Source organism: Pelodiscus sinensis, chromosome 27 (genome assembly GCF_052426305.1).
Source record: "Pelodiscus sinensis isolate ZL-2025 chromosome 27, ASM5242630v1, whole genome shotgun sequence".
Taxonomy (NCBI): domain Eukaryota; kingdom Metazoa; phylum Chordata; order Testudines; family Trionychidae; genus Pelodiscus; species Pelodiscus sinensis.
The window spans coordinates 10244058-10268343 of NC_143078.1; the positions used below are offsets into that span (position 1 = coordinate 10244058).

The window sequence follows — 24286 nt, forward strand, 5'->3', positions numbered from 1 at the left end:
GAGTCTTGCTGCTGTCGGGCTGGAAGGAAGGAAACTGAACTTTTCTGTTTCCCCTCCCCTTTTCTCCTCTGCTCTGGGTAGCTGCACCCACAGCCCGGGCGCATGGCTGCATCCCCAGCTGGCCGGGCGTGTGCTGCGCGTGGCTCCCTAGGGCGTGCGGCTCACTCTGCAGGGGGAGGCGAGGGCACCCCGGCTCAGCGCCTCGTTGTGCTTTTGCTGCCTTGAAGTCGGTGTCCTGACCCCTCCCCACGCTTGCTCAGCTGATTGGTGCCTGGCCCGTTTTAAAGCGAGACCGCCAAAAAAAAAAAAGCCACAGCCACTGGAGTTGGGGTGAGTGAACCCACCCCGCCTTTCTTGACTGTTCCCCCAAAATGCCAATGAATGGGGGAGCAAAACAAACGGGGAGACAAAAGTCAGGGCGGTGTGAGTCACCTTGGGATGGGGGGGGGGGCATTGCAAACCCCAGGGAGTCATTGCAGAAAAATTCAGGAAGAGGTGGGGGAAGGTTTGCAACGCTGTGCCAGCATATATCCTGCAAGGGCTGTGTGGGGGAGGAGGGGCAGACAGACCCATGAAAAGTCGGGGGGAGGGTAAGTTTCCCCTTTGCCTTACAGCCACTGATGCCCCACTTGCAAATGCTAGTGAAAAAGTTGGTTAGCAAAGCGTTCGGTGGCTCTCCACTGGCTTTTGTTAGCAAAACGTGCCTTTGGCTCTGGTCTTGCTGGTGAACTGGTCCATTCCTGTTGGTGCCTCCTTCAAGGCAGGTTCCCAAATGCTCCCTCTCTATCCCCCTCCATACCCTACCTGTGTAGCTGCAGCCTTCCCCTCCCCGCCACTCACTCTTAGCACTTCTGGAGGAAAATGATTCATTCCCACTGTTCCAGCCCTCCAAGCTGCAAGCCTGCCAGTACACCAAGGACGTGGCTCCTTTGCATTGTAACAATACGACTTGCAAGGCTCAGATCTGCCCCCAGACTGAGGAAATGCTGCAAGAGCTTTGTAAGCAGTTTCTTGTAGAACCACCCTTGGAAAAAGTGTGGCGCGGACCAGGCGGTGTCCAGGCACACAAAACTGCACAGGGAACAGTGCACCCTTGCTCGCCACATTGTGAACTCCCCACCCCCGTGTTGTGGTGGTTGGTTTTAAAACAAAACTGTTCTCCCGCTTTTTGAGCAGTGTCGTGGGGGTGCCAGTTTCTGGGCCTGCAGTCTGGATGTCTGTGCTGTGACCCCACCTCTACTGATGGGGAAAGAATCAAATATTGCAAATACAAGTATAACACCCAGACCAGGCGTCTCCTTAACGGGAGGGAGGGAGGGCGGGCCTGCTTCTCCTTGCAGTTTGTCGGGCTGGGGGCATGTTAGTGAGGCTCCATATTTTCAGTCCTGCAGCCAGCTCATATAGAGGATATAGAGCATAGAGCAGGGGTGGACAAAAGGGCATCCGCGGGCTGAATCTGGCCGGCCGAGCAAGTGGATCCGACCCGCAGGGGCCCAGCTTCTCTCCCACTCCCTGGCCAATTAAGGCTTAGGGGCCGGGGAGTGCCCGAAGACTTCTCCGCTCTGATTGGCCTGGGGGTGGGGGAGCGTGCCAAGCCTCTTCCAGGGCATGGGTGCCTAGTGGGAAAGGGGGGCAAAGGGGCTTCCCCGCCCCCAGACCGGTCATGGTCTGGGGGTGGGGTAGCCCTGTCCCTTCCTATATAGGGCCTGCCTCTTCCGGGGTGGCTCCCAGGCAAAAATTATTGCCCACCCCTGGCTTAGGGGGCCTCCAGAAGGTAGCTAGGGGCGTGTGCAGGCAGGATAGCTCAGGGCATAGCTGTTGTTGTTGTTGTTGTTGTTGTTCGTCCATCGTATTCGAAGAGGACCTTGACATCTAACGGGTTGTGGACTGTCCACGGTGTGTCCGCAAATGGCTGATAAGGCCGATACGGGCACAGAATGTTCTGCCACATGTCGGGCAGACATGTGTGGGCACCACTGTTGCAGCTTTTGCAACTCTGGCTTTACGGAGTGCTCGCTTCTCTTGTGCTATGGTTGTCCTTCTGGCTTCAGATGTTTGACAGCCTTGGTAGAGCAGCGTGTGCCATGTCGATCGGTCTATGAAGCAAACAATGTTTAGGGCACCTTTTCTAGCTCCCAGTGTATCCACACCTGCTGCTTCGTCGCTCGCCCGTCACCACGGGACTTTAAGGTTTACGGGAATTAGGGGATGTCGAGATGTCAAGACTTGCGCGTGAATTGGATTAAAGTGAGGGAGAGGTGCGCATAGTCAGCCTCACTCTCTCTTCCCAGATTCCATCTTGCTCCAATGGCAGGACTAATGTCAAGACGGTTGGAGATGGGCTGGGCGCAGTGGTTGACCAGGGCATCTTTCATGTCTTGCCATGCTCTTAGCGTACCACATCGCTTGCAGAAACCACCTTCATGACCGTTGGTCCTATTCTAGTAGGTCTCATCCGCTCGATCCACCGGAGTCTGTCTTCACATGCTCGGGATAGACAAGTCCCTATCTCACCGAAGGTCGATGACCCGACGGCTACTCTCAACCTGGTTTAGCCAGCCTGTCGAAGCTGTTGCCCGGGGTGTGGCCGCTGCACATGCTACAGCTACTAGGAGCCACAGGTGAGAGCTGAGTGACAAGTGGGGACCAAAGGTGGATGAGCTGCCCTAAAAGGACACGACATGCCCGTACATCAGAGGTGCTACCCCTCCCTGAACACCCCATACACCCCAGGGCATAGCTAGGGGCGGGGTGGAGCTCAGGGTGTGTGGGGAGGGGTACCTAAGGGCTGGGTGCAGGGTGGGGTGGAGCTCAGGGTGGGGGGGTAGCTAGGGGCTGGGTGCAAGGTGGGGTGGAGCTCAGGGTGGAGGGGTAGCTAAGGGCTGGGTACAAGGTGGGGTGGAGCTCAGGGTGTGTGGGGAGGGGTAGCTAAGGGCTGAGTGCAAGGCGGGGTGGAGCTCAGGGTTTGGGAACGGTAGCTAGGGGCTGGGTGCAAGGCGGGGTGGAGCTCAGGGCGTGGGGAGGGGGCAGGAGGGAAGCGTGGGATGCAGGATGCTTGGGGTGCAAGGAGAGGTGGAGTGGGAAGGGGCGCCGCTGTTTCTGCAGGGCCCAGCCATGCCCTCAGTCCCTAGTTGGCAGTGGAGGCAGCTCCATTCCTTGTGGCTGTGTGGGCCAGACCGGGCCCATCCTACACGGTTACGGTGGCCATTGGCAGCCAGTGGGTCGTGGGCACCAAGGACTACGCCTGTCGGAGCCTGGCTTACCCAGCTTGTGTGGGGAACCTGCCCTGGATGCACAGAGCGCTTGGCACCACGGCTGGGCCCTTGGACATTCTGGCCAGGATGGACTGTGTGGCAGCTCACATATGGGACCCCTTGCTTTGAGCTCTGTCAAGTACATTGAGCTCCTTGGCTGGACTATGGGCCAGGTGCTCTTGTATATTAATTACTTTACTGTGGAAAGACAGCCCGCCAATGGAGGGGTTAAGGGGGCAGCTGCCCCAGGGCCTGGCAATTCTAAAGTGTCCAGGACTCCAGGTGGCCACAGCAGCAGTGGCAGCCTGAAGCCACCGCTCCAGGCAGCTCTAAGGACTGGAGGGAGTGCGCTGTGCCGTGGATGGTGCTGAGGGCTAGGGCAGGTGGTGTGATGTACTCGCTATCCTGGCCCCGCCCCTTCTGCCTGAGGCACCGCCCCTTCTGCCCGAGGCACCGCCCCTTCTGGGCGGGCGGAGCTACCCCTCTCCCACCGTGCCCTGGGGCCTGCCGGGGCTGTCTGTTCCCCCGGCCAGAGATCGTTAGGACTAGCACCAAAGATTTGGCTTGTCATGGCGCCCAGAGATCCTGATTACGTTGTGCAGAAACAAGAGACAGCCAGTTAGTCAGAAATTGCTCTTCTATGGTTATTCCTGAAGAACTCCCTGCGTGGATGCTCTGTTACCAAGCCTACGCTAGCGTTTTTGTCGTGAAAACTTTTGTCCGTGAGGGGGGAAAAAACACTGACTCACAAAAGTTTCACCAACTAAAGCAGTGGCGTGGCCAGCACTATGTCGGAGGGAGACACTTTGTTAGGTCCATAATGTAGACATAACCTTATTCCAGAATAAGGATTTGTCTACACATGAAGGATAACCCTGAATAAGGTGAATTGTGAATTTCAAGTGAACAGATAATCTATTCTTGATATGTGAACACTCTCATTCCAAACTTTACCTTAATCTGAATTAACTGTCAAGTGTAGACAAGCCCTAAGTACCCAATTCGGAAGTCTACATCTTTTCTTTTATTGGAAAGTTTCCAGCTAATGGCTCCCCCAGTCCTCAATTTAAATGTAAATGGCATTTATAAAAACTAACCTTCTCCTTGTAGTCAGCCTGCTTGTGCATGTATGAGTTTCAAGTTCCTGATTCAAAAGCTGAAGTTAGTTTGTCCCAGAATCAAGTTGCCTATTTTAAGAGGTAAGTCAGTGTTGCCTGCTCTTGTGGTTTTATTGAGACTCTTGCAATATTTCCTTTTCGCTCCAGCACTCAGAGAGAAGGGATTAACCAAGAATCTTGATTTTTTTCATTAAAAGGAAAAAATCAGTGAAATTGTGGCCTGAATGCATCCCACAAGCCTAAAACACAGAAGGAAAATAGAGCACCCAAAATATTTTTATTTTAAATTTCATGATTTGAGGTGGCCTGACTCATGAGTTTGGGTTTAGCACTATTGCATCTGTCTTGTGAATGGTCCCTCACTCCACCTGGGCTCTCAAAGCATTTTATAAAGGCACAGATCCCCACTCTAGAGAGGGAAAACTATGGCCTGGCGTGGGGCTGTGAGGTCACACAGTGAGACAGTGCCAGAGCTGGAATAGAACCGTAACCTCCCACGCCCAGGCCTTGTTTGTTGCTGCATCCAGTCTGTTTCCCTGTTCCTGCCGCTTTTCTCACAATGCAAATCGATGAGGTCGGTTTCGTTTGGGGGCATCTCCCGTTTCACTGTCACGCGCTTCAGTGTTGGGGGCTGCAGAGGGCAGGACAGTGTTTATCTATTTAGAACTATTTTCACTGGATTTTGGGGTGTGCAATCCCCTTTCTATTGGCTGTCATTTTTTAGAAAAGCTTCTATTTACAATGCATCTGGCTGGGGCCAAATTTTAAATCCATATTTGCAGGGGGCAGACCTCGGCAGTGTACTGAATGAGAGTGGCTAAAACTAACAGGCCCCGGTCCTCTCCTGGGGCTAGTACGCTCAGCGATGATCAACTTACGGTAGGGGTTGAGAACGGTGTGCCACGTGGTTCCAGGTCTGGCCTGGGGAGGTTTTCTGAAGTGGTGTCTGAAGGCCAGCACCCGTGACTCCTTAGACCGGTGCTGGAGGTGGTTTCTGGCTTTCTCGCTGCAGACGCTCTGCATGATCGATTGTACTGCCAGAGTGGCAGCTCGCCAAGCTTCTCACCTGAATGAGGGCAGCAGATCAAGCCCTTGAGTTGTCCAGTTATCAGTGGCCAGTGGGTGTCACTTGTCGTGGGAAGGGTAGTTGGGGGAGGTGCGCTGAAGACGTGCAGTGGATTTCCATGGGAGGCAAGCCATCAGGTAGGCGCCGCATGTCTGAGTGCCGGGCCGGGATGAACTCATGATGCGCAATAAGGGGGCTTCTCAGTCATGTTCCTCTAACGCCAGCTGGGCTGGAAACCACATTTGGTGAACCTGGGGAAGGAGACACGGCATCTACTCTACCACCTGATAGCACAGGGGTGGGGAGCCTGTTTTGGGCCGGGCACTGCTGACCCACAGCTATAGCACCTGCTATAGTGTGCTCCCTCCCTCCCATCCAGTGACTCTGGGCTACAGATTAACAGGTGACCAATACATGCTGGGCTAATAAATCTGTATTGCATTATCAGTATGTGCCATTTGGAGAGGGCTACCTATATTAATAGGCATTAAGCACACAATACCAACACACAACAGAACACCAGAGTTCCAAACAGGTCGTGAATGGAGGTTGTTCGTATCGGAACAAAACATGACGGTTGTTCTAACCGCACCTCGTCATCGTACAGCTTTGAAACTAGGGATGGAAAATCCTGTTTCATGGGTTAACCGGGTAAACGTGAAGTTTAACCGTTAGCCAATTGGGTGGGCCGCTCCCTGACCCTCCGCTCCAGTTGGGCTGTCCCCACTGGTTAAGCAGTTCACAGGTTAATGTTTCACATCCCTGTTAGAAACGTTACTATGCCGAAGCAAAATAATGCTTGAAAGGAAACAAGCACAGAAACCGTTTCCTTAATGTGTCAAATCTTTTTTAAACTTTTTTTTTTTTTTAGTAGTTTACATTTAACACAGCAGTGTACTTGTGTTTGCAGGAAGACGAGGTTCTTCTGTAACTTATTAGATTTCATATATCGATCGATAGATGGAGATATATACAGATTTCAAGCATCCTATAGCACCTTGCATTAGCTGAAGTAACTTTGGCGTAAGTAGATAGTGAAACTATCAGGAACGGAACATGTGGGATGTTTTACCATAGTAACAGGGAGGGAGTTACTCTCTCTGACCAGTCCTGGAATGTCCCAAAGATAAGGACAAGATATATGAGTGTTCTACTCTGGTAAAACCCCATGAGATGCCTCCTCCCCGCCCCTGCACCCTCCCCCCCTCCGTCCTGCTTGGTACCTGGAATGCCTGAGCTCAGAACAGAGAGCCAGCGGTTACACCATGATACCAGAAAAACAAAGTAGAAAGATAATTTGTTAAATCTGGACTCAGTATCTTGTTACTCGTGAACGGTTTGGATGGAAAAATGAGAGTGTGAGGGGTGTACCTATGGAACCAGGCCTGCTTTGTAACCGTGCTGCATAAACCTGCTTCCTGGAAACAGGTATCGTATTGAACCTTTTTTCCTCTACTCCACTATCACGGACGTTTAGCAATACCTCGGAGTGACTGGCATTTCCTGTCTTGAGTTTATTTCATAACTAACTGTGGTCCCGCAATTGACCGTGTGATTTTACCAGGAAAGTTTTGCATAGTCAGGGCAAAAGAAATAATGGGAAATGAGTAGCAGCAAACTTTGGTGTGGCAGATAGGTCTGCAGTCCTACTGAATTGTATGAAACAGTGTTTTTCAACCTTTTCTTATAAAGTACCCCCTTTTCCAATAAATATATATATATATATCCCCCAGTTCCTACAGTTTTCAGACACGCAAATTTTTTTTCTACCATTTCAACATTTGTTTAAACAACTTAATCGTAGCCTGGCAGGCAATGAAATTTTTGGGTGTAAAAAGTACAAAAATAATAAAACGCTGTAAAACTTAAAAGAAAAATTCATCTTTCTCCAAATTTCAGTTGTGTTGAAGTACCCCCCCCCCCCAGACTTCTCTTGAGTACCCCTAAGAGTACTCGTACCACTGATTGAGAAACCGTTGATAATCTCAGCAGTTACGTGCTGTGGGCACTGCCGTATAACACTTATATGGCAGAACCCACAACGCAGCCGGCTCCCCAGGAATGGGGCCAGAAGCCAGTGCGCACTAGGAGCCAGCAGTGGCAGCCGGATCTCCAGAAGTGGAAGGTGGGGGGGAGCCTGCATTTAACCATTGATGGCAGTCGATAAGCGCAGACCTGTCAGTTAACCGTTTCAATGGTTATTTTATTACATCCCTAATGGAGCCTGGGCATTACTTTGCTTCCAGCACATCGTACACAACTGCAAAGGGAGGGGTGTTACACAAACGGAAAAGGAAGTCGGTGCAAAGCGTCAGCCATAATAAACCAGTGGGTATGGAGGGCTCAGGTTTGGAGGGCAGCTTCAAAATAGTAGAATCCCATCACGACTGCAGTCCCTGAACTGTTCTCGGGCTTGGGAGTGTGCAGCCTTTCTGTCTGCGCTGGTTGGTTGATTCATAAATTGAACTCACAACACATTTCTCTCCCCCCCCCCCCCCCATCCCGCTCCTTTATTCCCAGGACTTGAACGAGTAGGGGCCTCGTCTTGTGGAACAGGATGTTCCCCGGAAGAGGGCACCCAAATGGTTTCTTCCATGTAAGTGGCTTCAGTGACCCAGCCTAGAGGCAAGGAGGGAGGAGGATGGCACAACTCGATGCCGGGGGTGGAGCTGGGACCCTCACTGAATCAGCTCTTTGGCCGGAAGACAAAGGGTTAATCGCCGAATGGTTCAGTGAGCTGCAGGCAGGGTGGGGCGAGGGGGAAGTGGTGGGCAAGGACACAACAGCAAAGTCACCAATGCCAAGTGTTTTCTCATCTTTTCAGTCTACTTCCCTCTCTGTCCAAGCGGGAGTCCGAGTGTGTTTGGGGGAGGAAATAGTGGAGTTCCACCCAGTCCCCTCCCATGCTCCCAGAATAGCTGGGTAGTTTCTACCAATACAACCACTAACAAAATGGTTGACCGCATCAAATATTGTAAAACCCACCATTAGGTTCCAGAGTTAACGGCTGACCAAGATGAAGTTGGGGACCGGTCGCATCCCTTTCGGAGCTACACAGTTAGCTCTGTCTCTAGCGCAAATCCAGTAACTCCGAGTCTCAGCCAGGCGCTGGGAACAGCTCTGGCTAGCCTATGTCAGAAGCTGAACCTGGTTATGGGGCTTTGTGGCTGACTTGTGCCTTGTGTTTGCTGTGATGCTTTGAGGAATGGGGAAAACGTGGGAAAAGGAGTTCCAGTCTCCCCTGTGCTTCGAGAATCCTTTCCCAGGGACAGGTTGAAAACACGCCCATTTAACTGTGCCCCCTGCAACTAAGAGGCAGTGAGGCAAAGGCTGTGTCCCTGTATGCCACGCGCCTCACTGCTCCCTCCTTGTGCCACATGTGTCATCTTTGCAATCCTGTCCCCAGGACTCGCCCTCCACCTTTCCGGCTGATTTTCACCGGGGTGACGAGGGCAGGGGACGGTCCCAGGACCATCAGCAGGCAGCCAGCTGGGATTACCACCCTGGGAGACGTGAGGAGAGATTCAGGGGCAGGTGGCACTCGGTAAGTGGATCGGGGCAGAGGCTCGAGGGATGTGGGGCCCAGGCAAATCGTGGGAGGAGGGTTGCCGTTGGGCTGGGGCAGGGCCAAGGGCCGTGGGTGGTTAGGACGATGTCCTGAGGAGAATTCTTGGGGCAGACATAAGCAATCGCTGCTTGGTTACAGCGCCGTGACCAGCACGCAGCTGGGTGGAGCCTTCCTGCGTGGTGGGAGGGATGTTTGTTTGGCTAGGCAGACAGACTGGCGTTGGTGGGGTGGGGAGAAGGGAGCCCTGTGAGGGGCAGGGGGCCAGACTCTCTCTGCATGGTGTCCTGACCCACTTTGCTTCCTAGGGGTACAAACCCACCAAGCCATGGGAACAGGCCAAAGTGTTACATGCCTGGGGCTTGATTCTCCCCCTGAGAAATATCCACTTCCCTTCCTGCTAATGCTCCCCAGCAGAACGTCTTAGCTGCGTCTCCTGCCTCTGGCCACCCACTTTCCTTGTGGCTCTCGCCCAGAGAGGCCGAGTGCCCTAGCAGGGGCTTATGGCTGGACACCAGGACTGTTATCCTGGCTGTGCCACTGACTTGCTGTGTGACCCTGGGCAAGTCGCGCTACCGCCTCTTGCCTCAGTTTCCCCAGTAGTTAAGGAAAAGCAAACAGAACTTGCCCACTTACCTGGCAGTTAAGTGCCCCAGATGCATCTCTTCCTGCAGCGGAGGAGTACAAAAGCAGAGAGAATGAGGTAAATGGGGGGCTCCCATTCACCTTCCTTCGTCGCTCGGGAGCAAGGGAGCATTGATTGAAACTGATTGGAGTAGGTCCTTGTATTTCCACAGCACAGAGTTAACCTGGGGCTAAGGGCTCGGTCAGTTTCAAAGGGGCATGGACATTTAGTGCTGTGGAGAATGTGAATAGTTACAGGTGCGTACCACAGGATTAAAAAGGCCACCTAACGACTACGAACCTTCATGCTTCAAGGCACAAGTCAGCCACTCACAGGGGTCAGGCAGAAAATTCCCCTTTGGGCCCGTTATTCCATAGTGTTCAATGCAGGGGTTCTTGTACCCTCCTCTGAAGCAGCAGGTGCTGGTCACTGATGGAGACAGGATGCTGGAAGATAAGTCGTCCCTCCCGCTCCCCCTGAGTTTGAGTCAGGCTGGGAATCCCAGTGAATGAGGCCTCAAGGCAGGTCGTGCACCCGCATGTCTCACTCAGGACTGGTCTCACCCTGTTATCTTTGCAGCCCTTTTCCCGAGACACCGAACCCTACCCCGCTGACTTCTACGGGGGTGAGGAGGGCAGGTGCTGGGCATCACAGGACCATCCACCGCCCGCTAGGCGGGAGAACCAACCCAGGAGGCACGAGGAAGGCTTCAGGGGTGGGTGGCATTCGGTAAGTGGGGTCTGGGCTGAGCCTCCATGCTCGGGGCACTGTCATGTCTGCGGAGATGGCAAGGGCTGGAAGTGGCAGGCAGAATTCCTGGTTTGTCCGTAAGTGACCAGAGGAATCTCTGCTTGGCTGATGGTGCTGCTCCGTGACCTGCACCCAGGTCTGAGCACTTGGGTGTCCTCCTGGGAGAGATTGAAATGCCACCCAGCTGATTAGCAGAGTGTCCGTAGCACGTGTGTCTACTGGTGGTGCACATCGACACATGCTGTAGTGCACAGCACAAAATTTATTCCACACTCTGGTGCAAAAATTAGAGGGAACATTGCCCTCCCCCCGCCCACTGCAGTTCCTTGGTGCTGCCACTGTGGTCTTGTACAGCTCACACCACATTCTGGTCTGGAGTAGGGGCCTGGGCCTCAGGACCCCTGGGCTCTCTTCCTGATTCTGCCACTGTTTCACTCAGTGACCTTTAGCAAGTTGCCACACCTCTGTGCTTAGGTGTCCCCAACTGTGAGAGGGCACTCGCCAAGCTGACACCCATGGGAGTGCCTTTTGACACCACCCCTGCCCACCTTCCCTTTATTTAACAAGGAGGGACTTCTGAGAGAGGGCCATAACATAATGAATGGGGGAGAGGATAGTTTGGGATTGGGGGCTCACCTGCCTGCTTGGTGCAAGAACAAGAGGAGCCAATGACCTTGGAAGGAAGCTGCAAGCGCCCAAAAGGAAACACTGTTTAGTCCGTGTGTATGTGAACCTATGGAACTCACTGCCACAGGATATCTGGCTGAGGGCAGGAGCTTTGAAGGATTCCCAACAGGAGGAGACATTTATAGGGTCAGTGAGAGCTTCCACAGTTGACACAAGTCCTCACTCAGGACTGCCCTCATCCCGCATCTTGCGTCTTTGCAGCCCTTTTCCCGAGACGTAGAACCCTACCCCGCTGACTTTTATGGGGGTGAGGAGGACAGGTGCTGGGCACCCCAGGACCACCAGGAGCCCGCCAGGTGGGAGAACCAAGCCAGGAGGCACAAGGAAGGCGTCAGGCATGGGCGGCACTCGGTAAGTGGGGTCCGGGCTCTTTCTCGGTGCTCGGGGCACCGTTGTGCCCGCATGGACAGCGCTCGCAGTGGAGTTAGGGTCGGGGGAGGAGGACGCTAGTGTCCTCTCTGCCAGGCTGATGGTGCTGGTTACAGTCCTGGAGGGGATCCCGTGTGAATGGAGCCTTCCCAGCTGGACAGACCCGAGGGCGTTCTGACCCCGTCCTGTAAACTCGGGGAGCCAGGCCGTCATCTGCCGCAGAACATGACGGGATGAATTTGGAGCCGATTCCTTCTCACGGGGCCCATTGGTGAAAGACTGTGTCCTGAGCCTGCCACTCTATCCATCTGGCACTCACCTTTGCCCTGCACTGGCCCTGGGGTGTGACCTAGGCACGTCCGTGTCCTGAGACTGGAGCTGACCCCCATCTCCTTCTGCGTGCGTCTTGTCTCCCACTGCTGCTGCTCCGGGGAGGGATGCAAAATCCCGTGTCATGAGTTAACCGGTTAAACATTACATTTCACTGGTTAACTGATTAAATGGGGGTGGGCAGGGCGGGTTCTGCACAGGCACCAGCTGCTTGTGGCCCCGTGGAGGCTGGAAGCCAGCAGCCCTGCATGGGGGCCCGGTGGGGCTGGGGCACCCTTCGTTCTGAGTCATCAAATTTTGGAAGCGTCACTTCCGGAGGAGAAGGATGGTCTGTGGTATAAAGCAGGAGACTGGGAACCAGGATCTTCTGTTCCAGACCTCGAGTGGGGAGCGTTGCCTAGTGTATAGATCTGGTGACTGGGAGCCAGGATGCCTGGGTTCTGTCCCAGACCTCGAGAGGGGAGCTTTGCCTAGTGCTCAGATCTGGGAACCGAGATGCCTGGGTTCTGTTCCCCGCTCTGGGAGGCAGAGTGAGTGAGTGGATCTCCCCTTGTTCAGCTGCAAAGTACCTGTAAGAGTCACCCCTCACCGCTGTAACATGTCTCCCTTTTCTCAGGCCAGGTCGCCTAACCAGCACTGCCCGGAGTCAGACTCGAGGGAAGAGCGTGGCGGTTCCTGGGACAGGCAGGTGTCGGCAGGGCACCGGGGAAGCTGGGCCGGGCTGATTGCTTGGGGAGCCGAGGCGCTGAAATTCCCAGGCTGGCCCTGCGGGGGGTTCTTTGAGGGGGCTAGACCCAGGCGAGAGCAGGCCAGAGGGCACATCCAGGCACCCGGCTGTGCTGGCGTGACCCCCCTCATTCAAGTGATCCCAGGCTAGCCACTGCTCCCAGTCTCATCCCTGGCTGGTCTGGTCCCACTGCTGCCTCTTCCAGCTGGGAGTGTCTGGGCAGCACCACCCGACGGGGGAGAAGCCGCCTGGCGGGAGAACAGGAAGGACATGGGTGGAGTTGCCAGCAGGGGTAGATACGCTGGAAAGGAGGAGACGGGAGTGCCAGCCTGGGGAAAGGTAAAAGCAGCCCTGGAGGTTGGGCAGCCAGGCTGGGATGGGGCAGATTCCCACCACTGCCGGGGGGTGGGTACAGGGAGCCAGGATGGGCAGAGACTAGGAGCTGGGCTTTGTCTGACGTTTACGTGTGACCAGCCCTAGAGAAATGACGCCCAAGCCCCCTCTTCCTTCCCTAGGGAGCGAGGGGACTTCCCCAGTAAGTACCGTGGCCGCGGCTGGAAGCATCCCCGTGGCCCTTTCCGAGGCAGCTACCGGGGGAAATTCGCGCCTCGCTACCACCACTTCCGGCGCAGCTCCTCCAGAGGTCAGTCCCTTGGCAGCAGGTGGAGGGTACACGCCATACCCAGCATGCCCCAGGACACAGCCCTTGCCTGGCGGTGCCCTATCCCCAGCCAGATTCCTGGGTCTCAGCAGCATCTCTCCCAGGGTGAAGAAGCTGCCAGGTCGGCCTGCCGTGGAGGTCTCTCCAGCTCGGGGACAGAGGCGGGGTTCCTTGGGGTTTATTGCGAGGGCCCCAGAAAGAGCTGCAGGCAGGGCGCCGTGGGGCACAGCTGGCTGCTGGCATGTGGCTCTGCGAGGAGGAGGAGTCGGGTGGGAGGAGGCCTGAAGCTCATAGGAGAGGCTGGGTGGCCAAGTCTCCCCAGGCTGAGAAGGACCCATTGGATATTTCTGCACCCTGCAGGGGCTGGAGGGCAGAAGGGGTCTCAGTGGTAAACCAGAGCCTCGGGGGGAGGCACGTGGCCCGGCCACCTGGTTCTGTCTGCCTCACTCTGTCCCCCTTGGTCTCTTTGCAGAGAAGTTCAAGTCGTCCAGGTCGTCGGCCTCCCGCTCCCTGGAGAGCCGCTCAGCGGTAAGAGGGGAGGAGCCGGGTTCCAGCCTCTCACACTTCTCTGAGCTCTAGCCGGGCAAGGCGCAGAGAGGCTGGTGGGGCGGAGCTGGTCTAAGAACCAGCCCACTTGTGGTTGGGGGTCCTGTGGACACTGCCTGGCCAGCCCATGGGTAGGAACCCCCCCCCCACACACACACACCCCTGCATGTCAAAGTCAGGGGGGCTGCCTCAGCGTCACCGAGAGGAGAAGCTGGCCCTTAGCTGCTGTGGAGTTGGCCGTGGTGGCCATTCCCCAAACCCCGCAAAGCCAGAACCTGGCGAGCCCCAGCCTGGAAAGTCGGACTGACGTTTCCGAGGGCTTAGGCCATCTGGTTCCTTTGACATCGAACAGGGATCGGGCAGGCAACACGCTGAGGCGGCTTTGGGAAATCTCGCCCTCTGTCTTTCAGCCAAGGGCCATCCGTGGGCCAGAGATGGGGAGGAGTTGCCCACAGCCTCACTGGAATCCCAGCCACAGTGAGAGAGGCCGGTAGGCTAGTAGCTGTGAAGAGGAAGACTTGCCTAGTGGTTAGAACATGAGCTAAGACTTGGGAGTAAGAATGTAAAGGGTTAACCAGTTACCTGGTAAGCATTGCCTGACCAGAGTAACCGGTTAACTGGCGCTTGGCCTGGCTGGAGCAGCCCCCACCTTCCTCCCATCCCTGCCCAGAGTGCAGTGTGCTGGGGGGGCTGCTCCAGCCCGGCTGGGCCCACCACCCAGGATGTGGCAGGCTGGTTAACCAGTTAAGCATATAGTTTAACCAGTTAACATTTTAAACGGGATTTTATATCCCTACTTGGGAGAGCTCTGCCACAGAGTCCCTCGGTGACCTCAGGCAAATCACCTAGTCTTCCAGTGATTCAGAGACTAGCCCGGCCTCACAGAAGGGTGACAGGGACGAGCACAGGAAAAGGTTCACGGGGTTACGGTCCTGTGGTGACGAGGTGGGCACCGAAGGACAAAAGAGGGATTCCAGCTTCTGCTCTTTTTCCTTCCTCCAGCCTAGCAGAAAGAAAAGTGTGTCTTCTAAGACAAAGCCAGCAAAATCAGAAGTGCACAAGAAGCCTGGAAAAGCCAAGAAAGACTCCGCCGCTCCCGTGAAAGACCCCAAACCACCCCAGATCATGGGAGAGAAGCGGCAGGGTTTCCTGGGCAAAGGACGGGTCGCTAGGACGAGGGTGTGTCCCGAGTCCCTCGGGCATGGGGGCTTTGTGGGGCACTTGGGTGCTCCAGGGTACGGGGAGACAGGCGGATAGGATCACGAATGATTGAGCCGGTGAGAAGTTCAGGGCTCCTTGGCCAAGGGAGGGGCACTTCTCCCTTCAGCTGCCAGAGCGCCCTGCTCCAGATGGAGGAGTTCACATCTCCCAGCTGGTAGGGAGGGAGGGTGGCTAGAGATGGAGGAGTGGGAAGGGAGGGGATTCCTGTCTCTGGCTGGGCGTCCAGAAGAGAAGAGAGCCATGACTGCAGCCTCCTGTGAGCTTCTCCCCTGGGCGGGAGGCTGCGAGGAGGTGGGTGCTGGTGTTGGTGCAGTTTTTGGTGAATCCTCCTGTCCTGACTCCCAGCGGGGCTGCAGCTCCTGGTGTTTGCAACTCAGGAGAAGTAGGATCCTACCCCAGCCCCCGACTGGGCTGGGGCTGGGGGAGCAGTATGCTTGGGGATAGGTGGGAGAGAGAAGGGGTGGGTGGGTGCTGGCATCTGTGCAGTGGGGAGTGAGTTTTGGGCATCCTCACTCGCTCCCATCTGGACTGCAGCAAGAGTCAGGTGCTCACTGTCTCAGCACAGCAGCCCTAGTTGGGCTACAGACACAGGTCGAGTTTAACAACTGGCCATCTGCCCAGAGATGTTAAGAAGCCTGGGCTAAAATTTAGTGTGTTTGGAGGGAGACAGATCCAGAGCAGAGAAGAGGTTGGAGAGTTTCTACATGAGAAGATCTTAATGCAGGATCTGACTTGGATTGTATGGGTGTTTTCCTGTTGTGAAGCATTTAGGCTGCTTTTGTAGATAAAGATTCAGGCTGCAGATAGGCCTACTCATGACATTTGCGTGATTACATTTCAAACAAAGTCTCAGAGGGGTAGCCATGTGAGTCTACAACATTAAAAACAGCAAGTAGTCCTATGGCACCTCAGAGACTAACACAAATACAGTAATTCCTCATTTAATATTATAGATAAGTTTCTGAAAATGTTCGTGCTAAGCGAAAACGTGCTATGCGGGGTCAATTTTCCCATTCAAAATAATGGAAAAGGTGGGAGTTGCATTTCAGGTGGTAGTGCCAAAGTCAATTTTTTGTTGGTGCTGGGTTGTCAACATCAGCATTAGATATCTAGCAACACAAGATAACTAGCAACACAAGTCGCGGCGGTTTGTTAAAACACAAAGATAAACAAGTGAGTAAGTGCAGGAGCACTGTGACCATGTGTATTCGTCCACTCATGCGTATTACCACTATTTTCACCAATTTATACCGCCGGGCGAAGTAGTCCGCCACTTGATTATTTTCGTGTTATTTCGGGGACGGTCGTGTTATTCGAAAAATGTTCCCCAAAAAAATCATGCTATTGCGAAAATGTGTTAAGCGGGCACAGGTTAAATGAGTAATTACTGTATATAGAATCATGAGCTGTTGTGAGTCAAACCCAATTCATCTGATGAAAGCTCATGATTCTGTATATTTCAAACAAAGTTTACACAGGTATTAATGGCTTAAGGTAAAACAGAAAAGGACTCTTTTAATGGGATTTTTGTAGTGTTGTAGATATCTGAAAACTCTGATCTTAATGATTTTTTAAAAAAATAATCCTGTGTTACTAATTAATACATGGTAAATTGTTAAAACTGGAGGAGCTTTACCATGGATCCGGTTTATTTGTTTGGCTTTCAGTTAGAGATGGATTCCAGGCAAAGTTACTTCCATTCAATTTTAGAATTTGTTTGGGGAGGGGTATTGGCATTAAAGTCAGATCTTTGCTATCTTGGTACAGTTCTGGCTCTTATGAGTCAGTGGGCATACTCCGAAGTACCAAGCACTGGGTGTGATGCTAGGTGTTTTGTGGGATGAAGAACTTTATTGCAAGCTCTTTGAAGAATGGATCTGTTTACAAACTCTGAATCCATGTGTTAATGCGCTCTGTGACTTCTGTTCTTTGAGTTGGTAACACACACAACGTGAAAGTTTCAAACCAGGAGAATTGTTATTTGTTTTTACAGGTCTCTGTTTACTTGCACAGCATGGATCCTAAACATTCATTTAAAATATTCATAACCAACCACATGATGTTTTCCCTCCCTTTCTATTTTCAGTGGTTGTGGCTTTATTTGCTGTCTGTGTTGCTTTATTACTTATTTTTACTGTTCTATGGTTGTGCACTATTACTCAAATTAAGGGTTGACATCTCAGAGAAACTGTATAAGCCTGAGTGAATGCCTTTTACTCTCCTTTTCAGTGTCAGTAAATATTGTATTCATATTTGCAAGGAGAGCATGACTATTTCTAGTTGACTTCTAGATTTGTTTAGCATCTTAAAGCTGGGCTGTATGTGGATAATTTTGTGACCTACAAAAGTCTGTAGCATGCTAGTGTTTGGGCAAATGCTTCATTTTTTGAGAGCAGCTTTAGTGGAGATTGTGAAGATTTAATGGTCTATGGGAGTAGGTTGTTAAATTGGGCCTCTGATGCATATTTTTTATGCTTTGATTTAATGGCCAAGCCTTTAATTTATTTATATAACTGTTTTCAGTTTGCTTCGTTTTGGTGTGTTTACCAGCTTGAGATGTTAGGATCATAAAATACATGTAGGAGTATAGCTCCTTGTGAATTATCCCTTGGTTAAATATTTGTTCGTCCTTCATACCTTCGAACTGTTTAAAATAGATATTTATATCTAGGCTCTTTGTTTGTACTTGGTGGTGCACATCCACACGTGACCTCCATATTGGTGTTGCCCATGGATGGAAAATGGTAGAGTGAACCCTGCTGGCAGACTCATGCCTAACGTTGTATGCTTATCCATAGAACCAACCCAGCTCTGGGAGCAGCTGTAGCATAGGCAAAGGCAACACAAGTTTGCCTGCTTCCTGTCTTCCTCTGAGGGTCTAACCTCCTTCTCTGATCCCATCTGAAACCTCTGTAGGTCCAGCCCGAAGCTACCCAGAAAGCCACAGACCCTCCCAGCCAGGCCGGCTCTGCCATGGATACTGAACCCCCAGCTTCATCTGAAACCACGGACAATCCTCGTCCAGTGAAGACGGAGGGCACTGAGCTGGTAGGAACCAACCCGGCTCTTCTCACTCTGCTGGAAGCAGATGCGTTGGTGTCCCAGGACACTGCAATAGCCCCTAAAGGCCCTAGACCCTTTGTGCTAGGTGCTGTACGAAGCGGGCTGCCGACAGGAGGCCAAAGGGGACAGCTGCTCTGGGGCCCAGTGATTTAAAAGGGCTTGGGGCTCTGGGCTGTTACTAAGCCGGCAGCAGCGGCCAGAGTCCCTGACTCTTTAAATCACCACCGGAGCCTTATGCAGTGTGATCCGGGCAGCGCTGAGGGCTGGGTAGGGGAGGCTAGCCCTGCCCTTTCCCTCTGAGGCTCCGCTCTTTCCCCCGGAATCCTTAGTAATGTCTGTGGCAGTGCAGCAAAGAGGGTGTCAAAGCAGCCAGTGGGAAGGATTCTGGGGAGCATCTTCATCTTTGATCTTCGGACGCTTTGCCCAGACTGACTGTAAAGGAGGCTTGTTATGATGGCAGCGGGCAGCTGTCTGGAGCGGGGCGGAGTTTGGGCTTTGCTGACTCCTCTAGAGTCACAGAGCTCCTTGGTGCGACTCGCTGCCAGCATTCCCAGGGCTGCTGTCCACCTGTCCTGCCCTGGGATAGTCCTCATCTGTCTGAAACCTCTGCAGGTCCAGCTGGGGGCTGCAGATAACCATGGCCAGGCCTGCTGCGCTCTGGGGACTGACTCAGTCCTGACTGGGACCCCGGAGGATCGTCGTCTCCCGGACGAAGACATCAAGCTGGTATGAGCTAGGGGTGTGAGCATGTACTCGTTTACACGATTAACCGATGAGCCTGGGCTGATTGGTTAATCCTAATGGTTACACGCACCCTTCTCCCCCTGCTGCCTCTGTTTCAGAGGCGGACAGGGCAGGGGAGAGGAAGGAGCCGGTGCATGCGGGATGCTCTTCTCCCTCCCCCCCCACGCTGCTGCCTCTAAAAGCTGACTCCCCACAAGCACCAGCTCCCACCCCGCCCACCACGTGTAAATGTGTAGCTGCTGTAAATGTCAGCAGTTACACGCTTACAGAAATCATCGCTTTTTAAAATCCCTAGTATGAGCTACTTCATGGGCGGGAAAAATATGGCCTGCGGGCCCCCACGATACTCTGGGCCACCAATGTCCTGCAGCCCAGCAGGACCCTCGGGCAGGCTCCCTGCCTGCTGTGTCGCTCCCTCCCTGCTCAAAGCAGCCGGCTGCGAGGACCGGCCTGTGTGTGTCTGAGTGGCTTGTGCCATTTGGAGGCAGGGGATCTCGTCACGCTGCCCCTCACCCCAGCACAATTCTCACAACTCCCATTGGCTGGAAACCGACCAATAGGAGCTGCTTGGGCTGTGTTTGTGGGCGCAGGCAGCTCGCAGAGCACACCTCTGCGCATGGCCCCAGTAGCCGCTTTGAGTGGCATGTAGGTGCACGGCAGGAGCTGGTAGGGGAAGCGCCTCTTGGCCAAAGCCTGCATATGGCTCCCCGCCCCCTCCTGTGTCCCAATTCCCTGCCCTCTGCTCCAGCACCAGGAAGGCAGGATAAGGGACGTCGCAATGGTAACGCAGTAGGGTGGGTTCTGGAGTGACCTAATGGATAGGGCAGCCACATGGGAGGCACAGTGTGGTGGGTTCTACTCCTTTGCCAACCGTCTCCCCACCAGCACCAGTCACCTCCAGGATGGAATTGAATCAGGCAGCAGGATAAGGGGCATCCTCAAGATAGAGAGGTGGGGTGGATTCTGGAGTGGGTGTTCCCCCTCCTGCCCTAGGTCATAATCCTCTACTGCACTCAGACTGCCTCCCACACCCCCTCCATCAATATAATAGAAAAGTGTGGCCCATCACCATTTACCAAATTCTTGTAGCGGGCCCACCCCGAGCTAATCCATCCCCCCCTTTCAGCTCCTTGCTTACGCCAGCCATGTTGGTGCACTGGAGGGCGATGGGATTTGAACTCTCCTCTACCCGTCTTTTCCTGCCACATGCCCTTGATAGACCGTGCATTGCCATTAAGTCCCAACCCTTCCCCCTGGGCAATGGCGGGTCAAAGGCGTTTCCAAGGCAACTGGTGCAGAAAGTTGTGGGAAGCATCCGCATGGTCCGTTCAGTCCTTTGGACTCTGCTAAGAAGCCAGCTAAGAAGGGTGATGGGAGTGTGATGTGGGCATTTGTCCAGCAGAACCAGCACTGATATATCACTAGTGCAAGGTGGCTGAGATAAGCATCTGGCCCTTCCCCTAATGCAGCGAATGGATGCAAGGGCACTTGGGTCACTAGCGTGTCTCGTGTTCTGCGGTGTGAAACAAGAGCCAGTGTTGTCCAATACACTGGTCTGGGACTCAAGGCACCTGGGAGCTGTTCCTAGCTCTGCCACTGGCTGGCTGAGTGACCATGGGCAAGTCACTTCTCCTGCCCCATGACTCGGTTTCCCCAGCTGTCAAATGTGACTCATGACCCAGACCTCTTTCATCAAGCGCTGTGAGCAGTAGGGATGAAAACCGCCAGCTATGTGCCAGGGATTATTATTACAGAGGTCTCTGGCAGGCTCCCAGATGTGGAAGACAACATCTTTTATCCTTGCAGCATCTCCTTTGGTTGCAGCGTTGGTGTTTCCGGTCCTCCTGCTTCACTTTTCCTCCCAATCTAACTGTTCCTCAATCCCTCAGGTCCGGCTGGAAGCTAGCCAGGAAACCACAGACCATCCCAGCCAAGGTGGTTCTGATCTGACCACTGAGTCACCAGCCCCACCTGGAACTACCATCAGGACAGAAGAAACTGAGCTGGTAGGAACTAACCCCTCCCTTCTCCTTGGATCAGATGCACTGAGGCCCGAGGAGAAGGTTGGGTGTGATGCCCTCTTCCCACACACTCACCCTTTCATTTGCCTGCCCCACTGTGTGGGACTGATGCTTGTCATTCCCGCCGCGCTGTCACAGCCGTACTTCACATTCACCAGCTATGGAGAGGGCTTTGGCTTTGACTTGCCAGTATCTTCGCTGCTGCTGTTTCGCTCTGTGCACTGCCAACCCCCCAGCTCCCATCCTCTGGAATGGTGTAACCTCTCTTGTCAACATGAGAACGGCCATACTGGGTCAGACCAAAGGTCCATCTAGCCCAGTGTCCTGTTTTCCAATAGTAGCCAATGCCAGATGCCCCAGAGGGAGGGAACAGAACAGGGAATCATCAAGTGATCCCTCTCTTGTCACCCATTCCCAGCCTCTGACAAACAGAGGCTAGGGACACCATTGCTACCCATCCTGGCTAAGAGCCATTGGTGGACCTAACCTCTTTTTAGAACCCTGTTAAAAGTCCTGGTCTTCACCACAACATCTTCTGGCGAGGAGTTCCACAGGTTGACAGTGTGCTGTGTGAAGAAAAACTTCCTTCTGTTTGTTTTGTTTGTCCCCTCAGAAATCTCCACAGCCCCAGCCGGAAGACGACCTGAAGGCCCCGGATCTGCTCAGCCAGGCTGTCTCTGCTTTAGAGATTTCACCACCTGTGTGGCCAGAGGTCACTGGGGAGCTGCTTCCCGTAGGAAAGGAAGAAATGGAGCTGGTATGAACTAACTTGTTGGCCCCCATTCCCGCAGGTTAGCACCCTAGGTGGGGGAGGAACTTAGTCCTTGCCCATCCCCCGGTTGCTTCCCAAAACATCCTCGGAATCCTTTGAACAGGCTTTTGGAGCGTGCTAAGGCAGGCACGGGAGCTGTTAATTTCTTGGCGGCTGAGCTAGGGTTACCGGTGGTGGTCGTTGTTTTTGTGCTGGGGTGCCCACCCACTGTGAACTAGGCTGAGAGCCGTCAGACTCCCTCAGGCAAGGGATACAAATGGCTGTCCGACTGCCGCGATCTTTCAGCGCTGCCGACCTGGGCCAGGCTTGCATTGGTATCCATCTCTCTCAGCCACGCTGGGCTGCCCTTTGGCATACGCAGCTGTGCTGGGCACCACTCCATGTGGGGCATCAGTGGCGCTCCAAATGTAGTAGTGCCTTATGCTGCAATGCCTAGAGCCATGACCGGCTGCACGCTGAACTGGCTCTGGTGGCCCCAATCCCCCCGCTCTGCCTCCTGGCCCCATCAGACCCAATCCCCCTGCTGCCGTCTCCCCACTCCAGTCCCTGCTCCGCTCAGCTCCACCTGCCAGTCCTCAGTTCCAGCAGGCTGCACCACTCCTCCTTCCTTCTCCCGGTCCGCAGCTCCCGCTGGCTATGCCATTCACTCGGCCTTCTCCCCCACCAGCCTTCCTGCCCCACCCACAGCTCCTGCCCTATAGCCCTGCCCTATGGAGTGGCTGCCATCCCCTTTCCCCCGTGGAAGATGGCGGGTGCAAGTGCACAGGCTGCATAAGGCACCAGAAATCATAAGGACAGCCCTTCATTCCCTCTTTTTTACTCAGGCAGGAAGCAGGTGGCATAAAGCTCGGAAAAATGCTTTACAATATTCTGCAGCCATCGCTCTAATGCCCCCGCCTTCTGCAAGCGATGCAGGGCCGGGGTTAGGGGGCCTGGCTTCTCCACTCATAGAAACTTCCCCTCTGGCTGTTGGGTTGGACTTGGGGGTGATTTCATTTGTCAGTAGCTCTGGTTCACTCGTGGACCTGCACACACCCCAGCCCCGTCCTGCCCTAGAGCAGGTTAACCTCCTTCCCTCACTCTGTCTGAAACCAACGCAGGAGCAGTTGGATGCTTATCAGGAGGCCCCAGGCTGTCCCCAAGCCTGTGCTGCTCTGTCTACCCCATTGGAGACCATGGAGGACCTGCGTTCCGCTGCCATACTGGCCCGAAAAGAAGAAATTGAGCTGGTAAGTTCTAATGGTCCCTTTTGCTCACCCAGGAGCAGGGTTGGACCTAGAAGCCTGGAGGCTCTAGGTGTGTCCAGGATCTGGGTTTCCCTTCCCCTCCCCAACCATCTCCATCGTCTGCCTTGCTTTAAGTCCCCAAATCCCTGGCAACAGCTGCGCGAGTGCTTCCAAGGAGGCACAATGGATTGCCAGACCTGTGTGTGTCTGCTAAACGTGATCCTGGGTGGGGAAGAATGAGGTTGGAGGTGAAACCCCAGAGCCAGCCATGAGGAGTTCAGGACTTGTGAGATGTGCCCAGAAACCAAAGCAACCTCGCTCCTAGCCCCCTCCTCCTCAATTGGCTGTTTTTAGCCTATGCCCGTGGCCCTACCGACATGTGAAAAATATTCTTCCTCCGGGGGTTTTGCTGTGCTGGGGGTGGATTGAACTGGAGGCAGTCTGAGGACTGGCCAAGCTGTCTCAACACCTCCTGTTGGCTGGCTGGCCCATTTGCCCTCTCCTGTGGCTGAGGGTTGGGAGTCTGACCGCTTTCGCCCCCAGGAGCGCAGAGAGATCCTTAGGCCGCCCGCAAAAATGCATCATGACGGCAGCAGGGATCATCGGAAGCAAATTATTGCCCCAGCCCTAGGGGGCGCCGCTGGCTTGAATCGTGCAGTAACTCGGACCCTTTTCCCGGGGCTAGGTTGAGGTTAGGGACTTGCCCGCCCGCTGCCTCGTCTGACGCGCTCCCCTTCTCCCCTCCCCGCAGTCCTACCAGCAGTACAGTCTGGCCTTTGCGGTGGTCGCCACCATGCTGCTGCAGAAGGAGCCGTCCATGGAGGCGGCGCTGGGGGCGGCGCTGCGGGCCAACCTGCGGCAGGTCGGGGGCCACTGCCTGCAGGAGCTGGAGCGCTTCATTCACAGCTACGACGCGGGCGCCGCCCACTCGTGAGAGGCGGGCCCCGTGGGAGACGGCTGCCGTGGCTCTGAGCCTGGTGGGGGCGGGGACCACCGCGGGGACTCCCCATCTGCCAGCAGCAGATGAAAAACCAGCTGGTGTGGATCTGTGCCGCTGACGCTGGGCATGATGGGCTGAGAGCAGAGCCCCAGCACGGAGAGCTGCAGTCGGGGTGCTGACGCTGGGCAGTGGCACGGAATGGGAGAGAGGCTGGTGGCTTGGAAGCGGGGGGGGGGGGAGACTGGGGGCAGGGGGAGGGATGCTAGGGCTGAAGGGGTCAGTAACCGTGGCGATGGCTAAGTGATGTCCGAGGAGTGGGGGGGTGGATGGAGCCTTGTCAGGCGGGGCCGACTGAAGCGGACACAGAGTTGAGCAGCGCCTGTCTGGGGCCAACACCCGCAGTAGTTTTATTTGGGGCTGCAGAGCACTGTGGTTTTATGGAGGGAGGAAGGGGTCTGTGCCGGGAGCTCCCTGAACTTTTATACAGTGTGTGTGTGTGTGTTTATTTCTGGAGCAACCTGTTTTCGTGCTGAAGAATAAAATGGCAGGCGGAAGAGCAGAGCGCCCCCCGCTGCTGCTGTGCCACTACTCCTGGGTCAGT

The 24286-nt window shown here is 54.4% G+C and overlaps 1 protein-coding gene across 4 annotated transcripts; it reads left to right on the forward strand.

The window, feature by feature from the left end:
* Window positions 1-24273, forward strand: LOC102444769 (uncharacterized). Of its 4 annotated transcripts, none has more exons than XM_075910571.2 (16): window positions 1-330; window positions 2446-2621; window positions 7959-8034; window positions 8845-8982; window positions 10208-10357; window positions 11267-11416; window positions 12381-12452; window positions 13011-13134; window positions 13625-13680; window positions 14701-14877; window positions 17836-17967; window positions 18595-18708; window positions 20616-20732; window positions 21361-21504; window positions 22620-22748; window positions 23497-24273. In XM_075910571.2, exons 3-16 carry the CDS (start codon window positions 7996-7998, stop codon window positions 23677-23679), a joined length of 1725 nt encoding a protein of 574 aa, XP_075766686.2. In that variant the 5' UTR covers window positions 1-330; window positions 2446-2621; window positions 7959-7995; the 3' UTR covers window positions 23680-24273. The 4 variants fall into 4 exon arrangements, with proteins under 4 accessions (XP_075766686.2, XP_075766685.2, XP_089629682.1 ...); XM_075910570.2 differs by having other exon boundaries at window positions 2449-2621; XM_089773556.1 differs by lacking the exon at window positions 14701-14877 and having other exon boundaries at window positions 4-330; window positions 2449-2621.
* Window positions 24274-24286: the final 13 nt, after the last annotated feature.

What these genes read in the sequence shown, in the direction of transcription:
- LOC102444769 (XM_075910571.2), top strand. Translation starts at nt 7,996, where the DNA reads ATGTTCCCCGGAAGAGGGCACCCAAATGGTTTCTTCCAT. An exon ending in TCAGGGGTGGGTGGCATTCG is followed by an intron (nt 10,358 to 11,266) that starts GTAAGTGGGGTC and finishes GCGTCTTTGCAG; the next exon opens with CCCTTTTCCCGAGACGTAGA. An exon ending in GGACAGAAGAAACTGAGCTG is followed by an intron (nt 20,733 to 21,360) that starts GTAGGAACTAAC and finishes TTGTCCCCTCAG; the next exon opens with AAATCTCCACAGCCCCAGCC.